The sequence below is a fragment of the Choloepus didactylus genome, chromosome 12, assembly GCF_015220235.1.
Source record: "Choloepus didactylus isolate mChoDid1 chromosome 12, mChoDid1.pri, whole genome shotgun sequence".
In the NCBI taxonomy this organism is placed as follows: domain Eukaryota; kingdom Metazoa; phylum Chordata; class Mammalia; order Pilosa; family Megalonychidae; genus Choloepus; species Choloepus didactylus.
Genome location: NC_051318.1, coordinates 10,726,175 through 10,746,695, shown reverse-complemented (window position 1 = coordinate 10,746,695; position 20,521 = coordinate 10,726,175). Strand labels below are relative to the sequence as shown.

General features: G+C 40.7%; 1 protein-coding gene across 2 annotated transcripts in view; it reads left to right on the top strand.

Moving 5' to 3' along the window:
* MTUS2 (microtubule associated scaffold protein 2) overlaps positions 1–20,521 on the top strand; it is a 426,320-nt gene that overhangs the window by 107,243 nt on the left and 298,556 nt on the right. For both annotated transcript variants that reach the window (XM_037800470.1, XM_037800471.1), the window contains exon 4: positions 49–246. In XM_037800470.1, the coding sequence (XP_037656398.1) occupies positions 49–246 (198 nt within the window). The remainder of the gene's footprint in view (positions 1–48; positions 247–20,521) is intronic.

The window sequence follows — 20,521 nt, the reverse complement described above, 5'->3', positions numbered from 1 at the left end:
CTGCCAACTGAGAACACTTTTTTTTTTGGATTGGGTTCATTTTGACAGATTTAAAGAAAGTCTCCGGTCCAAATGCTGTAAAATCGAGTCTATCGAAATCCGGACTTCGTCCTCCTGGATACTCGCGTCTCCCGGCAGCCAAGCTGGCCGCCTTTGGCTTCGTCCACAGCTCCAGTGTGTCCTCAGTCTCCAGCGTCCAGTCCGAGGGCAACACCCAGGCCGAGCAGAGCCCGGCGGCCGCCAACCGTAAGTGGGCGGGCAGGAACCCGCATGGGAGCCAAGTGAACCAGCATGGCTCCACCGTCGTGCTTCGTTTTCTTTGCATGAGAAGTTAGGACTTTGGGTTGAACACCTTAATCTTCTTTTGTTGGGATTTAAAAAAAAATCATATACTGAAGAGAAATAACTGGTTTGGTACCAACATTTTCTAAGTTATGGGAACTTAATGTGCTGGATAAAAAATGTTAATTACTCTTACAATCTAGAAAATGACTTATCTAGAGACAGATTCCAGGAGCTTTTTGGATTCCAGGTAAGAAGTCAAGGAAAGAGCCTATGACGGATATGAGGACATTGTGCCATTATGAAACATATTATGTATTAAATATTAGCTGAAAAAAATTTTTTTGTGATTATCTGTAATACCTTCAAATTAGTGGAGCACTTGACTAGATTTCTAAAGGTTAACTAAATGATGTTAAAATTAGAAAAACACGTGAGTTTATTCTAGTCTTTGCCCATGAAAGTCCCCATTGGCTGAGAGGATATCACCCAGGCCTGTTTCCTGACACTGATGTTGTTGACTAGACTTTGAAGTATGAATTAATAAACCCCCTGGGAAATTCCCAATGGCCACTGTCCCTAGAGAAGGTCTGGAGGCTGGTGTATTCTGCCAAATCTTTGATGACTGGACCCCTTCTTAGCTGTGCCAACTTCAAAGCCATTCTTTTTCGATCTGAAGTTGTGACTATCTTGGATGTTGTTTAGCAAGAACTTGCTAGAGGGCCAGGATGGGCTTAGAAGCTTCATTGGGGAGAGCTGGTTGGAAGGGATTATGGAAGTGAAATCAAATTGGAGGAAAGAGAGGGAAGAAGAGAGAAGAGAAGGAACTTTTATTATTTTTTTTTCAATTTCCTTTCTCCAAGCTTGCTCTGTCTCTGCCCTTCTTGGATTTACAGGCGTGTGGAGAACATTTGCACCTCTAGAGTTCTAAATTTTGACCTATTTAGTTATTCATAAAAGTAATGCATTACACCTTCCTTTGTCTTGATGTGTCCCAAAGTGGCTTTTGAGAGGGTACTTGCTCATTTGGTTTCCTGGAGGGAGGCGCTATGGCTCAGACCCTGCTCTCACATAGGATTCATTTTAGGATGCCCCTGCAACGAGGGACTGCATCATTGTGTGGCCGATGTCTCAAAATCTGAAACATGAATATAACAAAGAAGTATTTGCAAAAGTATAGTAATATATTATGCATTTTTAGATATATGTGATTAACAGTATGAAGATTTGGAAATAGGGGAGCACCTATAAGTCTTCATTTAGTAATACAATTTCCAATAGTAGGCTTCTCATTTAGAGAGAGCATGACAGAAAAATTTCTCATCTTTTCAAGGAAAGAATTAAGGTTTTGATTTCTTAAAACAACAACAAAAAATTAGCCTCAGGTAAGTTGAGCCATGTCCCCATGGCCGCAGCTTTTGCTAAAGGAGAGCTGACAGGTATGGAAGGAATGATTCCAGGTATAATTGGGGCATTTCTTTTCATCTCAGCTTCAGAGGATGCTTCAATAGGGACCCCCGAGCACCCAGGGGAGATAAGAGCAGTTATGTGCCAGAGGAAATAACTTTTCACTTAAAGACCTCCATGCAGCAACCTGACATGAGGTGGCAGTGCCATTTGCATCTCCACTGTCCTGTGTGGAATCCACCCTCCACACAGGGCTCAGGCCCCCTTGCCAACACCTCAGCCCCACTGGGTAGAGGGTTGTCTTAGCTCTTTAAGTCAAGTGCCCTTCTGTGTCTTTTTCCTTTTTCACAAGGATTTGCAAATGGAGTAGACACAGGGAGATGAGTTATGTCCATGGCTCCCTAGAGTTAACCATCCAGTTGAACTCCCTCATTTTATAGATGAGCAAACTGAGATCAGAATGGGTCCCAGGCCAGGGCTCCTCCTCCTACACTCAGTTCTTAAAGCTGCCGTTTATGGTGAAAACATGACCATGAATTAAATGTCTTTCCTTTCTCTTAGTGAAGCAAATCTTAGAGTCAGAGCTGCCTTGAGAGAACCTCAGGCCAGTCCCCCCTCCCATGCCCTGTCAGCCAGCCCCTGCATGAAGACTTTAAGTGATGGGGGCCAAGTCCCAAGGAAGGAACCCAGCTCTGTTCCTGGAGCTGTTGTTGTTAGGAAGCACTGTGTATGGGTTCAGGCTGCCTCCTTGCAGTTTCTGACTATTAATCACAGTTCTTCTGGATTAATACACTCTTTATCTTCCCCATGCTTGAGACAGTCATAGAGTGATTGTAGGCAGCTCCCTTCTCTCCTTTACAGGTTCATTGTATGAAGAGTTTGAGACTGGCCCATTTAGAAACCCAAATAAAACTTAAAATTATGCTAGTGACCAACAGATTTTTTTTTTCCATTTAAACTGAAGGACAAAAAGTAGTCCTCTAAATTCAGATCATAGCATTTAAGCACTTGTGTTCAGGTCTCCTCCAGTATGTAGCTCAAAATCCTTTTACAATTTTCAGATAAGGAAAAATTCCCCAATATGCCTTAAGTGATAGAAACTTAAAGAGCAAAGCAATTACTCTGATAGATAAGTGTAATTTAAAGTCAAAAACATTTGGGGGTAGGGAGTGATGTCACGGTCAAAATGGCAGAGTAGGACACTCCAAGAATCCTTCACTAAAAAAGCCAATGAACCAGTAAAAAGAATCTAAATCAACTTCTGGGGGACTCTGGATTCTAATCAAATACTTAAAGCAACCAGGAGAGTGATAAATGAAGAAAGAGGCTGCAAAAATTCAGTAGGAGAGTATTGTGGTACTTTCTCTCACCCGCCTACCATCCCCCATTCCACAGCTTGGTGGTGGCTTTGGAGACGGTAGTCTGTGTTCCTGGTGCAGCTTCCTAATGCTGGTGCTGGACCAGGGTCTGGGGGGGTTTGGGGTGGAGTCAGTACTGACTTTGTTTTAGAAACAATTGTGGACATGTGTTTTGACCTGTCTGGGAGGTGTCCTCAGGGACTGGCATCAAAGTTTCCCATTGTTTCACCTCTGTGCCCTCCCCCAGGCTCAAGTAGACTTCCAGGTGGTGTTGGGAGCATTTAAAGCTAAAGTCTCCCCACCTGGGGCAAGGGACAGTGGAAGGAGTGAGCAGCAGATAGACCCAAAAACCTGGAAAGGAGGAGGGTGAGGAGGAGGATCCTTGGGATAATAAAAGCTTTGAATGGCTTTTGAGTACAGTGTCCTTTCCCTAGACTTGGGCTCCTTTGGCCCCATGAAAGCAGGAGGTGAAGGCTAAGGCAGAGTTGTAGGTGGTCTGGTTAAGTGTTGGAGTGTCCCAGCTCAAAATCTGCAAAGACCAGAAGTTGTTTTTCTTTTCTTTTTGGTGGAAGGCATTTGAGGAAATCGGTTCAGTCACTGGCTGACTGCTGAAATAACAGAACAGAGATTTCAGTGACTACACACAATAAGGAATACAGTCTTTGCAAAAAAATAGTTTGCAAAAGTCACTAAGCAACAGGACCACTGCAGCTCTCAACAAGCAACAAAAGCAAATTCTGGAGAAGGGGAAGAATTTGATTTCCAGAGTTATCACATTATAATGTTGAAAATATACAATTTTCAACAAGTTACAAGACTGGCGAAGAAACAGGAAAGAATGGTTCATTCACAGGCAAAAATAAATAGGCAGAAACCATCTAGAGGAAGCCAAGTCATTAGACGTAGTAAACAAGGACTTTAAATCAACTGTCTAAAATATTCCCAAAGGGCTAAGGGAAAACATGGACCAAGAACTAAAAAGAAAACCAGAAAAATGATGTAAGAACAAATAGGGACTATCAATAAAGAGATTTAAAATGTAAAAATGAAACATAGAAATTCTAGAGCTGAGAAGTACAATAGCTGAAATGAAAAACTCACTAGATGGTTTCAACAGCAGATTCAAGCATGCAAAAGGGAGAATCAGTGAACTTGAAGATGACCTGGGCTCAGTCTCCTTATCTTTACCTTGTACCATTCCCTGATTTATATCATCAACGGGCCAACTAGAAATGTTCACATTTTCCTCCAAGGGCTTTGTGTTTCTTGCCTTTGGGTCTTGGTTGAAACCATTCATCTCTGCAATGGCAGTGCCCTCTCATCATTTCTGTCTTCAGATTCTGTCCTTTCCAGGTCCAGTTCACATACCACTTCCTCTAAAAAGCCTTCCTTCTTGTGAATGCAAAGAGATGTTTTCCTCCCAGGAACTCCTAGGACTCTTTGCTGGTATTATTATTATTATTATTTTTAATTTTGAAATAAATTCAAAGTTACATGAATAGTTGCAAAAACAATACTAGCTCCATACACAGAATTCCACCATACCCTGACCCCCCTCCCCTGATAGCTCAATCCACCAACTTTAACATGCTGTCCCATCACTATTTCTTTCCCTCCCTATCTATCATTCATCATATATTTCTCTGTCTTCTGAACATATGAGAGTTAGCTGCACACATCCTTGAACATACACTATAATTCACTTATGTACTTCCCATGAACAAGAACATTCTTTTATGTAATTCCATTAAGCACAGGTAAGAAGTATAAGAGATTCAACAATGATACAATGCTTACATTCTATATTTCCTTTTCCTTATGTCTCAACTGTGTCCCTTCAAGCCACCTGTCCTCCACCCTCCAATCCCATCCAAGTTCATCCTTAGCATTCAATTGTCATCCAGTTAGATTTTTTTTTTTCTTTTTTCAATTGTGGAGACATATATAGAGCCTAAATCTTCCCATTCCACCCCCTCCCTAGCCTTCCATTAGTGGGATTAATCACATTTAGAATGGTGTTATGCTCTTTCCCACCATCCATTACTAGAAATTTCCCTTCACCTCAAACAGCAACCCTACACTCCTTTCTTAACTCCCCATTGCCCCTTCCCCCATTCTCTTATCCCAAACTCTACTTTTCATCTCCATGGTTATATTCTCTGATAATTTCTTTGTATTTACTGTGGGGCTTAAAATTAACCTCTTAAATCTATATCAATCTTGTTTTTCTTTGATACCACCTTCACTTCAATAGGGCACATAAACTATGTTCCTATATTCCTTCATTCCCCCACCTTTATATAGTTGTCTAAAATTACATATTTTACATTGAGTTCAGAACCACTGATTTGTTCTTAGAGTTTGTGTATTTTTTATCATGTAGGAAGTAAATAGTGGAGTTATAGTTCAAAAATTATTGAGTTCTATTTGTATTCCATTGTGTTTGGAGAATGTACTTTGAGTATATTCAATTTTTTTTTTTTTTAATTTCTTGAGGCTTGTTTTATGTCCCAGCTTATGCTCCGTTCTGGAGAAAGATCCGTGATCACTAGAGAAAAATGAGTGTCCTGGTGATTTGGGATGTAAGGTACTATATATGTCTGTTAAAATTCTCTATATCTCTTTCTCCTTTCTTTGTCTCTCTGTTGGTAGGGCTTCCTTTAGAATCTGAAGTAGGGCAGTCTTTTATTGGCAAAGTCTCTCAGCATTTGTTTGTCTGTGAAAAATTTAAGCTCTCCCGCAAATTTGAAGGAGAGTTTTGTTGGGTAAAGTATTCTTGGCTGGAAATTTTTCTCTCTCAGAATTTTAAATATGTCATGCCACTGCCTTCTCACCTCCATAGTGGCCACTGAGTAGTCACTACTTAGTCTTATATTGTTTCCTTTGTGTGTGGTGAATTGCTTTTCTCTTGCTGCCTTCAGAGCTTGCTCCTTCTCTTCAGTATTTGAGAGTCTGATCAGAATATGTCTCGGAGTGGGTTTATTTGGATTTATTCTATTTGGAGTTTGCTGGGCATTTATGCTTTGTGTGTTTATATTGTGTACAAGGTTGGGGAAGTTTTCCCCAACAATTTCTTTGAATACTCTTTCTAGACCTTTACCCTTCTCTTCCCCTTCTGGAACACCAATGAGTCTTAAGTTTGGACGTTTTATTTTATCTATCGTATCCCTGAGATCCATTGCGATTTTTTCAATTTTTTTCTCCATTCTTTCTTTTGTTCTTTCGTTTTCTGTTCTGTGGATTTCTAGGACACTGAGATGTTGTTCAGCTTCCTCTACTCTTGTATTGTGAATATCCAGAGTCTTTTTAATTTGGCCAACAGTTTCTTTTATTTCCATAAGATCTTCTACTTTTTTATTTAGTCTTGCAATGTCTTCTTTATGCTCTTCTAGGGTCTTTTTTATGGCACTTATATCCTGGGCCATGGTCCTCTTGATGTCCTTTAAATCCTTTGCCATGTTTTCATTCTTTAATTGTAGTTCTTTAATTAATTTTGCGAGGTATAACGTTTCTTCCAATATCTTGATTTGTGTGTTTGGAGCTGGAGTCTCCATATTGTCTGGTTTTATCATATGCATTAAGATTTTCTGTTGTTTTTGGCCTCTTGGCATTTGTTTTGTTTGATAGGGTTCTTTTAAGTTGTATCAAAAAAAAAAGGATATCGATCTAATTTTTCAGAGACACAGTTTGGTGACGTACACTTTCTCTTACTAACCAGCAAATGGCATCTGTGAGTCTTTAATTTGTTAGAATTGCAGCTTGGTGACATACACTTTCTCTAACTAACCAGCAGATGGCATCTGTGAATCACTTATTCCCCTCAAGTCAGTTCTCCCCAACTTTGTGGTATGTGGGGATCTGATTCTTTTGGGGTCCAATTGGTGCACTTAATTTGGGTGTGTTGTCGGTGCTGTCTGCCCTCAATGAGGGGCGTGTGCCTGAGTGGTTAGGGAGGAAGGGCAGGTTTAACAATCAAATCTCGCAGGTGTTCCCAGTGATTTAAGGCTGTTCTCTGCCGCTGACACAAAAGTCCTTGGTATTGGCATAGGTTCCCTGGGATTTCTGAGCAATTCCCCCCTCCCTGCTGTGCTTTTCCAGGACCTCTGTTGAGGGGGGGTGGGCCGTGCCACATCACAAGTGAGCGCCAGCCTCCAGGGAAGCCCTGGGCCCCTGGGCTGTGTAGGGGTGTTCCCAGCCCACTTCAAAGATGGTTGAATGGGATGCGTTAACTTCCCTCTCTCCACACAGCTCCGCTCTCCCAGCTCCGGGACAGTCAGCCGTGGGTGTATTCAATGCCACTGTCCACGGCCGATATTGTGTTGTGTGAGCGATGCTGCGGGAAAGACTCCATCAGGCTGGGTTTCTTGTCTTGGGTCTGTGCTGTGTGTTCAGCTGGGCAGGAGTAGCCCCGCCCACTGGGGAGACGGCTGTGAGGCTGGGTGTCTCGGCTGGGCTCTGTGCTGTGTGCTCAGCCCGGGCAGGAATAGCCCCGCCTGCTGGGGAGACTGCTGCAAGTTGTGTGTCTCCCCTTTGTTTCCCTGGACCCGAGACAATCAGCAGTGGGTGTGGGAAGTGGTATCCTCCACCCCAGACACCGAGACGTTAGTCCAGACCGCTCCCGTCTTATCTGCAGCTGTTCCCAGGCTTCTTTTATTTTTTTAAAAAAGTCCAACCCACTGTTTCCCCCCAATGCAGCGTGGCCGAGGGATTCAGCCTACTCACTCACTCGTTTCAGAATGCAGACTCCTGGTTTCACCAAACACACATTCCCTGTGGCTTTAGCAGAACTTGTCCAGCTGGTGCTACTTTGGAAGTGGTGTTCTGGGTCCTTTCTGGTTTTTTATCTAGTGTTTTCCACGGAGGTGTTTTTTTCTCTGTCTCACCTAGTTGCCATCTTAGGTTCCTCTCCGCTGGTATTATTTTTGTGGATTATCACATACTATCTCATTTAGTTATTTCATTTTTTTATCCTATCTTCCCTAGATTTTAAGCTCCTTGAGGATAGTATATCCTTATACTAGATAGTATATAGTTATAATCTTAATAATTTTGGCATCCTCCAGACTACCTAACACTGTCTTTTATTCTAACAGAATTTCAATAGAAACTTTTTTTTTTATTCAAGAGTATAGAAAAAGAGAGACCTTTGAGAGTAACTTTGGTGGCTTTCAGAAGCATTTTGAAATGGGAATACATTTTCACTTTATTCACAGGTATAACAGTGGCAGAGTTCAGCATTATGGTTTTCAAAATTTTCTGGGCTCTCTAATATGTTGCTTTCATTGACTGTGGTATATCTATAGATAACCTATAAAACTGAAAAGATAAGCCATTTAAAGTATAATTATTTTTAGAGATAAATCATCATGTAAATTGATCTAGTTGTCTTACAAATGTATAATAACCTATATATCTCCTCATATATAATTAGTTATTTTTAAAGAATCAGGTTAAAACCCTGTTGTTGGGTTGAGATCTAAGATGGTGGCATAGAGAGGAGTGGAGGCTAGTTAGTCCCCCTGGAGCAACTGATGTACAACCAGGAACAACTAGTGAATAATCCAGAATAACTGTGGGGGAACAAACTGACCATCCACTCAACATACACCAACCTGAGTTGGGAGGAATGCCCAAGATTGCAGCATAAAATCACTAAGTGAAAACTGCAGATTCAAACCAGGAACCCCCTTCCCCCATGATCCAAGCTGCAAAGCCTTATGGTACTAGAGAGCAGCTCTCTCTGAACAAGTGAGTGCAGCTCGGCTGAACTCCAACTGGGGTTTTAATTAGCACACGTGGACTGTTCAATATAGGCTATGAATCCCTAGCAAGCGGACAGAGGCTTTGGGTGACAACTGACCTTGGAGAGCCAGAGGGTAGCTTCAGACTGGCCCTGAAAGGCTTTCTGTCCCTGTTTTGGCTCAGTGGAGAAAGCCTCAGCCATTTTCAGTTCCCAGCACTCTGACCCAGATAAGGGTGGAAATAGCACAGGCAGAGAGAGATCATTGAAATGCTAATGGCCTCTCCCTAGGGGGTCTATCTTCCCTAAGAGGAAAGAGTGGGGCCCAGCTCTATTACCTGACTTCCATTCAGAACCAGACCCCAGAGCCTGGGGGAAACAGCCATGGGCCACACCTCCTTATACCAGTCTGGAGTTACAGGCAGACAAGTGCCACCTGCTGGGCAGAAAAGAACAGTGACCTGAGGCCTCACAGGGTGTACCAGTTTTCTAAGACACACCCTCAGGGAAACCAGATACTGAATAGTTCTTCCTTCTGGGACTGGAGCCCATTTTGGTCTGGGAAAACCTGTTTGGGGTAACCATGCCTAGACAACAGAAAACTACATCCTACACTAAGAAAAATGAAGTTATGGTCCAGTCAAAGGAACAAACTTATACTTCAACTGAGATATAGGAATTTAAACAACTAATACTAAGTCAATTAAAAAATTTTGGGGAAGATATGGCAAAAGAGATGAACCGTATAATGAAAACACTGGGTGTACATAAGGCAGAAATTGAAAAACCAACTGGCACAATCTATGGAAACAAAAGGCACAACACAAGAGATGAAAGATACAATGGAAACATACAATAGCAAATCTTGATAATTTGGGCAGATAATAAAAAATATATTTACAGCCTTCCCCTCCCCAGCCCTGAGGATCTGGGGGAAGGTGCGGATGTGTTGGACATCCTCATCTGGACTGGTGTTGATGTTGTAACAAACATTGGGACTGGCGGTTTGATGTGCTGAGCCCTCGAGCATGGGACTTGCCCTTATGAAGCTCATTACCACAGAGGAGAGTCTAAAGTTGTATGTAATGGTGCCTAAGAGTCTCCTCCTGAGTACCTCTTTGTTGCTCAGATGTGGCCCTCTCTCTCTCTAACTGAGCCATCTCGACAGGTGAACTCGCTGCCCTCCCCCCTACGTGGGACCCGACTCCCAGGGGTGTAAATCTCCCTGGCAATGCAGAGTATGACTCCCGGGGATGAATGTGGACCCGGCATCGTGGGACTGAGAGTATCTTCTTGACCAAAAGGGGGATGCAAAATGAGACGAAATAGTTTCAGTGGCCGAGAGATTCCAAATGGAGTCGAGAGGTCACTCTGGTGGACATTCTTATGCACTATATAGATAACACCTCTTAGGCTTTAATGCATTGGAATAGCTAGAAGTAAATACCTGAAACTACCAAACTCCAACCCAGCAGTCTGGACTCCTGAACACAATTATATAGTAATGTAGATTACAAGGGGTGACAGTGTGATTGTGAAGACCTTGTGGATCACACCCCCTTTATCTAGTGTATGGATGAGTAGAAAAATGGGGATAAAAACTAAAGGACAAATGGGGTGGGATGGGGGGATGATTTGGGTGTTCTTTTTTCACTTTTAGTTTTTATTCTTGTTCTGGTTCTTTCTGATGTAAGGAAAATGTTCAAAGATAGATTGTGGTGATGAACGCCTAACTATGTTATCATACTGTGGACAGTGGATTGTATACCATGGATGATTGTATGGTGTGTGAATGTATTTCAATAAAACTGAATTTAATAAAAAAAAAAAGAGAGAGAGAGAACAATGCAAATTGAAACCACACACACAAAAAAATAGCAAATCTCGAGAAGCAGAAGGAAACACTCAGGAACTGGAGAACAAGGCACCTGAAAGCCTACACACAAAAGAGCACATAGAGAAAAGAATTGAATAATATGAGCAACATTTCTGGGAACTTAAGGACAAAACAAAAAGCAAGAATGTACATGTCATGAGTGTCCCAGAAGGAGAAGAGAAGGGAAAAGGGGCAGAAGCAATAATAGAGGAAATAATCAATGAAAATTTCCCATCTCTTATGAAAGACAAAAAATTATGGATCCAAGAAGTTCAGCATACCCTAAACAGAATAGATCTGAATAGGCCTACACCAAGACACTTAATAATCAGATTATCAAATGTCGAAGATAAAGAGAGAATCCTGAAAGCAGCAGGAGAAAAGCGATCCATCACATACAAAGGAAGCTTGATCAGACTGTCTGTGGATTTCTCAGTAGAAACCAAGGAGGCAAGAAGGAAGTGGGGTGATATATTTAAGATACTGAAAGAGAAAAACCACCAACCAAGAATCCTATATCTGGCAAAACTATCCTTCAAATATGAGAGAGAGCTTAAAATATTCTCTGACAAACAGACAATGACAGAGTTTGTGAATAAGATACCTGCTCTACTGGAAACACTAAAGGAAGCACAGCAGACAGAAAGGAAAAGACAGGAGTGAGAGGTTTGGAAAACAATTTTGTGAGATAGTAGCACAGCAATGTAAGTGCACTGAACAAAGATGACTGTGAGTATGGTTGAAAGAGGAAGGTTAGGACAATGTGGGACACCAGAACAAAAGACTTTGGATAAAGACTGGGACTGCGTAACTCAGGGAAACCTAGGGTGCTCAACGATTTTAATAAAAGGTACAAATATGCTTTTACATGAGGTAGAACAAATGCATGTCAGCATTGCAAGGTGTTAAAAATGGGGGGGGGATTGGGGGAAAGTACAATCAATGCAAACTAGAGAGTGTAATTAACGAAACATTATATTATGCTTCCTTTAATATAACAAAGGCAATATACCAAAGCTAAATGCATATGAGGGGGGGAATAGGGGAGAGATGTAGGACTCCTGGCATTGGTGATGTTGTCTGACTCTTTATTCTACTTTAGGTTAATGCTATCTTCCTTTTGTTGCTTTCTAGCTGTCATGTTTTCTCTCTCTCTCTTTCTCGTTTCTTTTTCTTTTGTCTTTCTGCCTTCTTTGACTCTTCCTCCTTCTTTGTGGAAGAAATGGAGATGTCCTTTTATAGATAGTGGCACTGGTGCTGAATACACAAATACGTGACTATACGGGGAACCAACGATTGTTTACTTTTGATTGAATATATGGTGTGTGAACAAAACCGTCTTAAAAGAAATGGGTTGATAAAGAAATCTTGAGGGCACTATACTGAGTGAAATAAGACAGACACATAAATGCAAATATTGCAGGGTCTCACTGATATGAACTAATTATAATATGTAAACTCATAGACATGAAATATAAGTTACCAGGATATAGAATGAGCCTAAAGAATGGGGAGCAGTTACTTATTATGAGCAGAATGTTCAACTAGGGTGAACTTGAATGTTTGGAAGTGGACAGGGGTGATGGTAGCACATTGTGAGAATAACTAACAGTGCTGAAAGGTGCGTGAAGGTGGTGGAAAGGGTAAGCTTAGAGTCACATGTGTCACCAGAAGAGAAGTTGTAGGTTAAAAGATGGTGTTCTAGTTTGCTAATGCTGCAGAATGCAAAACACCAGAGATGGATAGGCTTTTATAAAATGAGGGTTTATTTCACTACACAGTTACAGTCTTAAGGCCACAAAGTGTCCAAGGTAACACCTCAGCAATTGGGTACCTTCACCGGAGGATGGCCAATGGCGTCCGGAAAACCTCTGTTAGCTGGAAAGGCAGCTGGCATCTGCTCGAAAGCTCTGGCCTCAAAACGGCTTTCTCCCAGGACATTCCTCTCTAGCAAGCTTGCTCCTCTTCAAAACATCACTCCCAGCAGCACTCTGTTAGTTCCCTCCCCCTGAGTCAGCTCATTTATATAGCTCCACAGATCAAGGCCCACCCTGAATGGGCGGGGCCACGTCTCCATGGGAACATCTCATCAGAATCATTACCCAGAGCTGGGTGGGGCACATTCCAAGCAAATCCAACCATCACCAAAACGTCTGCCCCACACAAGACCACAAAGATAATGGCATTTGGAGGACACAATACACTCAAACTGGCACAGATGGGAATGTATGAAACAGTGAATCTTGTGGTGGACAATGTCCGTGATTAACTGTACAAATATTAGAAATCTCTCTCATGAACTAGAACAAATGTATGACACTGTAACTAGAAGTTAATAGAGAGGCATATAGGAAAAAAATATATACCTATTGCAAACTATATACTACAGTTAGTAGTATTTTAACATTCTTTCATCAACAGTAACAAATGTGCTATACCAAAACTATGAATCAGTAATGGAGGGGGAGTGGTTAGGGATATGGGAGGATTTGAGTTTCCTTTTTTTTGTCTTTGTTTCTTTTCTGGAGTAATGAAAATATTCCAAAAATTGAAAAAGAGATTAATTGTCATGATGGATGCTGAGCTGTATGATGGTACCATGGGCAACTGATTGTACACTTTGGATCTTTGTATACTTGTATGGTATGTGAACAATCTGAATAATATATATATATATATATATATATATATATATATATTTAAAACCCTATTGTTGTAACTGTTCATAAGAGAATTTTAAAGTTTCCAAAGTTAGATGTCTCACTTTGGAGAGATTAGATATTCTCATTAAGTTCCAGAGTTTTATTTTCTTGTTTTAATACTTAAACAAGTAAATGCTATTTTAATTATTTAATAGGATTTTAGGATTTTGGTTCTGGGGATAATCTGAAGTGGGAAATAGTCTTTTTGGAAGGTTAAAATGAAAATGAGGGTTAATATGAAAGCTTTTTGCAAAATTAACTTCAGCATTTGTAATCATGAATAATATAAAATACATTTACATACATAAGACATTTGATTTTCTACATTTGAAGTGCATTTTAAATGAGATCAGAGTTGACAAGAAGTATTAATAACTTCTACAGAAACAGCCAGTAACCTAGCTCATGTCCCATTGATAAAGAAGGAGTCATTTTTTATTCATGGAGAAAGGAGCTGAAAGTAAATTGTGAGATCAGATTTTGGAGATGTTATTGCCTATTTGAGATTAAGCCTTATTGAAAGCTTTGTTCATTCCCTGTCAAAACTCTAAGGAAATGATTGAGTCCTTCCAGAGATGGCATTGGAAAGTAAATGTGATTTGTTTTGCTTTGTTTTTAAGGAAGTTAACCATTTATAGTTGTAAATCAGATAAACTGAAAGTTTGAATGTATTAGTCGGTGTTCTCCAGGGAAACATAACTAATTTATAGGAATTGGCTCATGGGAATGTGGGGATGGGCAAGTCCCAAGGCTGTGGGGTGAGCTGCGAGCTGGGAACTCCAATGAAGGTTTTTGGGGAATTCCCCAGGAGCATCTGGCTGGCTGAAGTAGAGATGGAAATTCTTCCTTCTGACTGCTGAAATCATCAGTTTTCCTTTTAAGACCTTCATCTGATTAGGTGAGACTTCTCTCATATTTGAAGGCAGCCTCCTTAGTTGATTGTAGATGTCGTCAGCCACATGCAGTCAACTTACTGATGATATAAATCCACCAGGCCAGTGCTTGCTTGGCCAGAAAAATGGACACCATGGCCTAGCTAAGTTGGCACCTAAAGTTAACCGTCACATTGAATATAGTATTTTTATTTATGGTAATAATAATACCTAGTTTAACCATCTCACATTTCTTGGCTTTCTTGTTTTGAAGATCAGATTGTCTCTCCCATACCCTAATCCTGTATTCATTCAGCCTCCACTATGGGGAAGCCCTTTACCTGGGGCAGGGATTACTGTGACCAGAAAGCCTTGGTCCTTGCCCTTGGGGAGCTTAGAATGCAGCTGGGAAATGGGGATATGCAAGTTAATACCGGCAGGGAAATGTTAGTGTGGCCCTGATTGAAGCCGGCACAGCCTCTGGGTGGGTGGGGCGAGAGGGATGAGAAGGAGGTTCGGGACTGGCTGACTCAGTGCTGTTGCATCACATCCTCAGATTTTATCATTCCTATTATTGATTTTCCCACATTGGTTTTAGGTAATGACAACTTTTTAGATTTTCTTTAAAATATTCCAGCAAAGAGAAAAACTGGAGGGAGGCGGGGAGTTGATGGAAAAAAATGGGTAAATTTTTGATAATTCTTGATGCTTGGTGATGGAACTGTGAGGGTTCATTATACTTGTTACTTCACTTTTTGGGTATATTTTTAGATTTCCATAATAAAGGGTAAAAATCCAACCTCTCTTGGTTTGGGGCTTCATTTCTTAAGAGGCAAGATAGCACAGTGGTTCAGGATTATGGGATCTGGAGGAGGACTGCCTGGGTGTGCATCCTTCCTCTGCCCTTTATCGGCTCTGTGACTTTGGGCAAGTTACTTAACCTCTCTGTGCCTCTGCTTCTCATTGCAAAATAATAATAATAGTACCTCCCTCATAGGGTTGATGGGAATGTTAAATGGAATTAATATATGTAAAGTGCTTAAAACGGGGCCTGGCACAATAATAATAATGTTTCTGAGCCCATTTCTGGCCATTGGCTATTTGCAATAAGTAGTGTGTTGAGAAAGCTTCAGAGGCTCAGTGGGGAAAACACCATGATGGGTTTGTGATGTCTGGTATGTGGTAAGGAAGATGCTCGTCTAGGCAATATCTAGGACAGTGAGATGACATTCATTGCAGTTCTGAATTTTTATAATCACTTCCCACATATATAGTGCATGCCTTGCTGAGCTTTAATCTAAACATACATCATTTATCAGACATTTAGGTGGCAGTTATCAGTTGATGAGTTAGTTTTCATGGGAATCTCTTACTTTGGGGCTATAAGCTTATGGCTGAGTATTTATAAACTAAAGGCAAGGAAAGCCATATTTTGATATCTTTATTGAAATTGCTTTGCCATGCCCTTAACTTATAATCACTTAAGAAACTACATTCAGGAGGGGTGACATCATCAACATGGTGACATAAACAGCTACTGAAAACTTCTCTCCAGAGATTCAATTAAAAAAAAAGACAATTCTGAATTGTTTGAAACTCAGGAGGAGGATACAGACTGCAGAAGGACCCTGCAAATGCTGAATTGAAGAAAGAGAAGAAATAATCAGGTAGCAATCTTCCATCCCAGACCAGCCAGTCGTCTCCCCTCTTCACTTGGTCTCAGTGTGGGAAAGAATCAGCAAATGGGACCCCTCCCACCACAGGTACAGATTATAAAATCTCTCATAGCAGTGAGACATACCCCCATCATTTGAAGACCCAGGGGACAGGGGAGGACATTTAAGGCCCAGGTCAGTGAGGGACAAAGAGACTGAGAAAATGTGAACAGAGATTGTGTCTCCTGCCCTGGGTCTGAAAGCCCTTCCCCCACCCTTGAGGGAAGCAGCAGCCAGCAGCCATTTCCTTGCCTTGGGGATGGGTGGAGTACCGGGTCAACGGAGGGAGTACTTTGCCGCAGACGGAGTCCCACATCAAGGCATATTTTGGCAAGCAAAGTGAGGGCATGGGTATCCCACAGTTTCAGCTCACCTGTGTAGATGCAGTGTGTGCTCGGAGGTGAAGCAGCTTCTGAGGACAATTAAGTTACCAAACATTGCCACCTGCTGGACAGTCTGGAAGGTGCAAGGGAATTTAAACACTTTTAAAAAGATGCTCCACACCCTTTCCTAGGACCACAGGAGCTGGTCTACATGCCCTGTACAGAAACCTGGCCCTGTTTTGGCTGAGAAATATAGAAGTCCCAACTGTTAAAACAGGGCTTTAAAACAAACCCAGGTCTTTCTGGCTGGTGGAAAACAGAGCACTACTAGAAGCCAGCAGATTTGTATTATCACACACAGTGAACTTGCTGGGGTGCCTAGTGCCTACCTCCCATCCTTTTGGCAGGCCATGTGGGTGCCTAATTTTGTGGAGAAGACAGGGGAGCAGAGCCAATATGACAACCGGCCAGCAAGAGAAACAAAGAAAAGATAGAGATCAAAAACAACCAACCAGAACTCCTAGGCAAAAGGGAGAAAACAACCTTCTGAATAAACTAATCAAGAAAATGAGATGCCTGAACAGCAAAAAATAATGAGACACACCAGGAAACACAAAGTTATGGCCCAGTCAAAGGAAAAAACTAGTACCTCAACTGAGATTTAGGAGTTGAAAGAACTAATTAAAGATGTTCAAACAAATCTTCTAAATCAAATCAACAAGTTGAAAGAAAATGTGACAAAAGAGATGAAGAATATAATGAAGACACAGGGTGACCATAAGGAAGAATTCATAAGCTTGAAAAAACAACTGGCAGAACTTATGGGAATGAAAGGCACAATAGAAGACATGAAAAACACAATGGATGAATAATAACAGACTTATAGGGGCAGAAGAATGGATCAGTGAACTACAGACAGGATATCTGAAATCCTACACACACACACACACAAATCAGATAGGGAAAAGAATGGAAAAATATGGGCAGGGTCTCAGGGAACTGAATGACAACATGAAGCACATGAATATACATGTTATAGGTGTCCTAGAAGGCAAAGAGAAGGGAAAAGGGCAGAAATAATAATAGAGGAAATAATCAATGAAAATTCCCCAACTCTTATGAAAGACATAAAGTTGCATGTCCAAGAAGCACAGCATACCCAAACAGAATTGATCCAAATAGACCCACTCCAAGATACTTACTGATCAGATTTTCAAATGTCAAAGACAAAGAGAGAACTCTGAAAGCAGCAAGAGAAAAGCAATCCACCACATACAAGGGAAGCTCAGTAAGACTAAGTGTGGATCTCTCAGCAGAAACCATGGAGGCAAGAAGACAGTGGTATGATATATTCAAGATACTGAAAGAGAAAATCTGCCAATAAAGAATCCTGTATCCAGCAAAACTGTCCTTCAGAAATGAGGGAGAGTTTAAAATATTTACAGATAAACAGATACTGAGAGAGTTCATGAACAGGAGACCTCCCCTACAGGAAATACTAAAGGGAGTGCTGCAGACAGATGGGAAAAGACAAGAGAGAGAGGTTTGAAGAAGAGTGTAGAGATAAAGATATCAGGAGATAGAAAGAGGGTAGAGATCAGGCATTTGATGCTGAAGCAAGTATAGAATGTTCAAGAGAATTGATTGTATAGATCCAGAAATGGATCGCACAATAGTGGGTGATAGTAGCACAATAATATAAGTACACTAACAAAGATGACTATGAGTACGGTTGAAAGAGGAAAGTTAGGGGTATATATGACACAGAAGGAAAGATAGAAGATAAAGGCTGGAACTGTATAACTTAGTGAAACCTAGAGTGGTCAATGATTGTGACTAAATGTACAAATATAAGAATGTTTTTACATGAGAGAGAACAAATGTGTATCAGCTTTGCAAGGTGTTGAAAATGGGATGGTGTTCCAATTTCCTAATGCTGCCATTATGCAAAATACCATAAATGGATTGACTTTTATAAAGGGGATTTATTTGTTTACAATTTACAGTCTGACGGCCATGAAAATGTCCAAATTAAAGCATCAACACAAGTATACCTTCAGCAAAGGAAGGCCAATGGCATTCAGAAAACCTCTGTTAGCTGGGAAGACACGTGGCTGGTGTCTGCTGATGCTGGGTTGTGTTCCAGCTCCTCTCTCAGCTCCTATGCTTTCTTCAAAATGTTGTTCTTGGGGCATTTTGTCCTCTCTTAGTTTCTCCAGAGCAAACACTGGGCTAGCATCCCCAAAGTGTCAGCAGAAGTCTGCTTTCAGCAGCTGTCTCCAAAATGTCTCTCTGAGCTGCTCTCTAAAATGTCACTCTCAATTGCTCTGTGGTCCTTCCATTTGTGAGCTCTTTTATAGGACTCCAGCTGTTAAATCAAGACCCACCTTAAATGGGCAGGGTCCATATCTCCATGGAAATAATCCATTCAAATGTTTCACTCACAGTTAATTGAGTCATATCTCCATGGAAACAATCAAAGGATTCCAACCTAATCAACACTAATATGTCTTCCCCCACAAGATTGTATCAAAGACAATGGTGTTTTGGAGGACATAATACATCCAAACCAGCACAGATGGTTTTGGGGAAAAAATACAATCAACACAAACTAGAAGAAAAACATACCCAGTTATGGTGAATGTGTGACTATGTGATTATACAAAGAGCCATTTGGTATGATGATATGGATTGTACGGTGTGTAAATAAAACTTTTAAAAATAATAATAGGGCAGGATAAGTGGTATTGGATGTTTTGGGTTTTCTTTTTTATTTTTATTTCTTTTTTTGAGTAATGAAAATGTTCTAAAATTGATTGTGGTGATGAATGTACACTATGTGTGAGACTCGGAGCCATAGATTGTATACTTTGATGGTTTATATGATGTATGAATATTTCTTGTTAAAATTGTATTTTAAAAAAAGAAACTACATTCAGTTGGGTTCCCTTTAAATGAAACATATTTATGCAAGGTGATTAACACATAGCACATTAATCTAAGCTGATGGCATTTAAAACCTGGGCTCAGAACTGAGTATTGGATCTGATTTTATTTCTGTGCCTTTTCAATGTCTGTTGGGAAAAAGTGGGAACACTTGCTTTTGCAGTGTATAAAGGGTTCACTCAGCTTCCCATTTTGCTGGAGTCTGTTTTCCATTATACTAGAGTTTTATTTCATCAAACATCTCAACCCAGTTTGGGTGGGTGGGGAGAAGAGAAGTAGGAGAACAAGAACCCGAATAAGCTTCTGATTTTCTCTGGAAATGAAGAAGTCAAACAAATATCACTGATGGATTTAAATATCTATTTCCCTGGAATCTGTAATGAAGTAATTTAATGTATTCTTTATAGGGAAAAAATAGAATCATTTTCACTGAAGCTTGCTGTTAATTTCCCCAATTATTCCCACACATTTTGTTCTTTCTCTTTCTCTTTTCTTTCCTTCCTTCCCACGCATTTGCAAAGGAGAACATGGTATTATTCAGAAATGCCTATAAATGAAAATATTTTCTTTACTGCTAAAGTAACAGCTGGTTTATCCACCTTGGCTCGGATACTGGGCAAAACTGTTAGAAATCACACTGTCTTGCAAAATGTTTATCAGGTTTTTAAGTGCTGTATTCTAGAGTGTTCTAGCTCATTCAAGATGTTTAATGAAGAAACAATTTTGAACTATGGAAATAGTAGTTAAGAATTCATAATATGCATTTAAATCATCACCTATGATTATAGAATTTTCTTTGGTAAAGTTAGTTAAGTTCACTGGACTCAGCTTTTTCTTTTAAAGTTGGGAGGGATTGGACTAAATGAATGGATGATTTTTGGCCTTGAAGACCTAGGATTCTGAGACTTTATTCTGTAAACAACAACAACAACAAAAAACCCCAGAACCATTTGTGGTTCTTAGGTGGTGAATAATCAGAACTGCATTCAAGAAAATTAACAGATAACGGTGAGTGAAGTGTTTGAAATAAGGAGACTGGGGGTGAGAGATCTTGGTTCTTCCAAAATTAGGGACATTTCCCTTCTGGGACAGACCTCATTTTTGTTATTTTTCCTGTCATAATGAGTTGGAAATTTCAGGACACGAACAGAAAGCGGCCCAAGGTTGCTTTCTGTTTGAACGGAAAGCAGCCCAAGGTTTTATTTCCTATAAAATGTAGGGCTGTGAGCTACTTGAAAGTTGCCTTCACTGCCCCTGCTCTCTGCCTAACGCTGGGCATTACTGGTGCAAGGCCAGGACA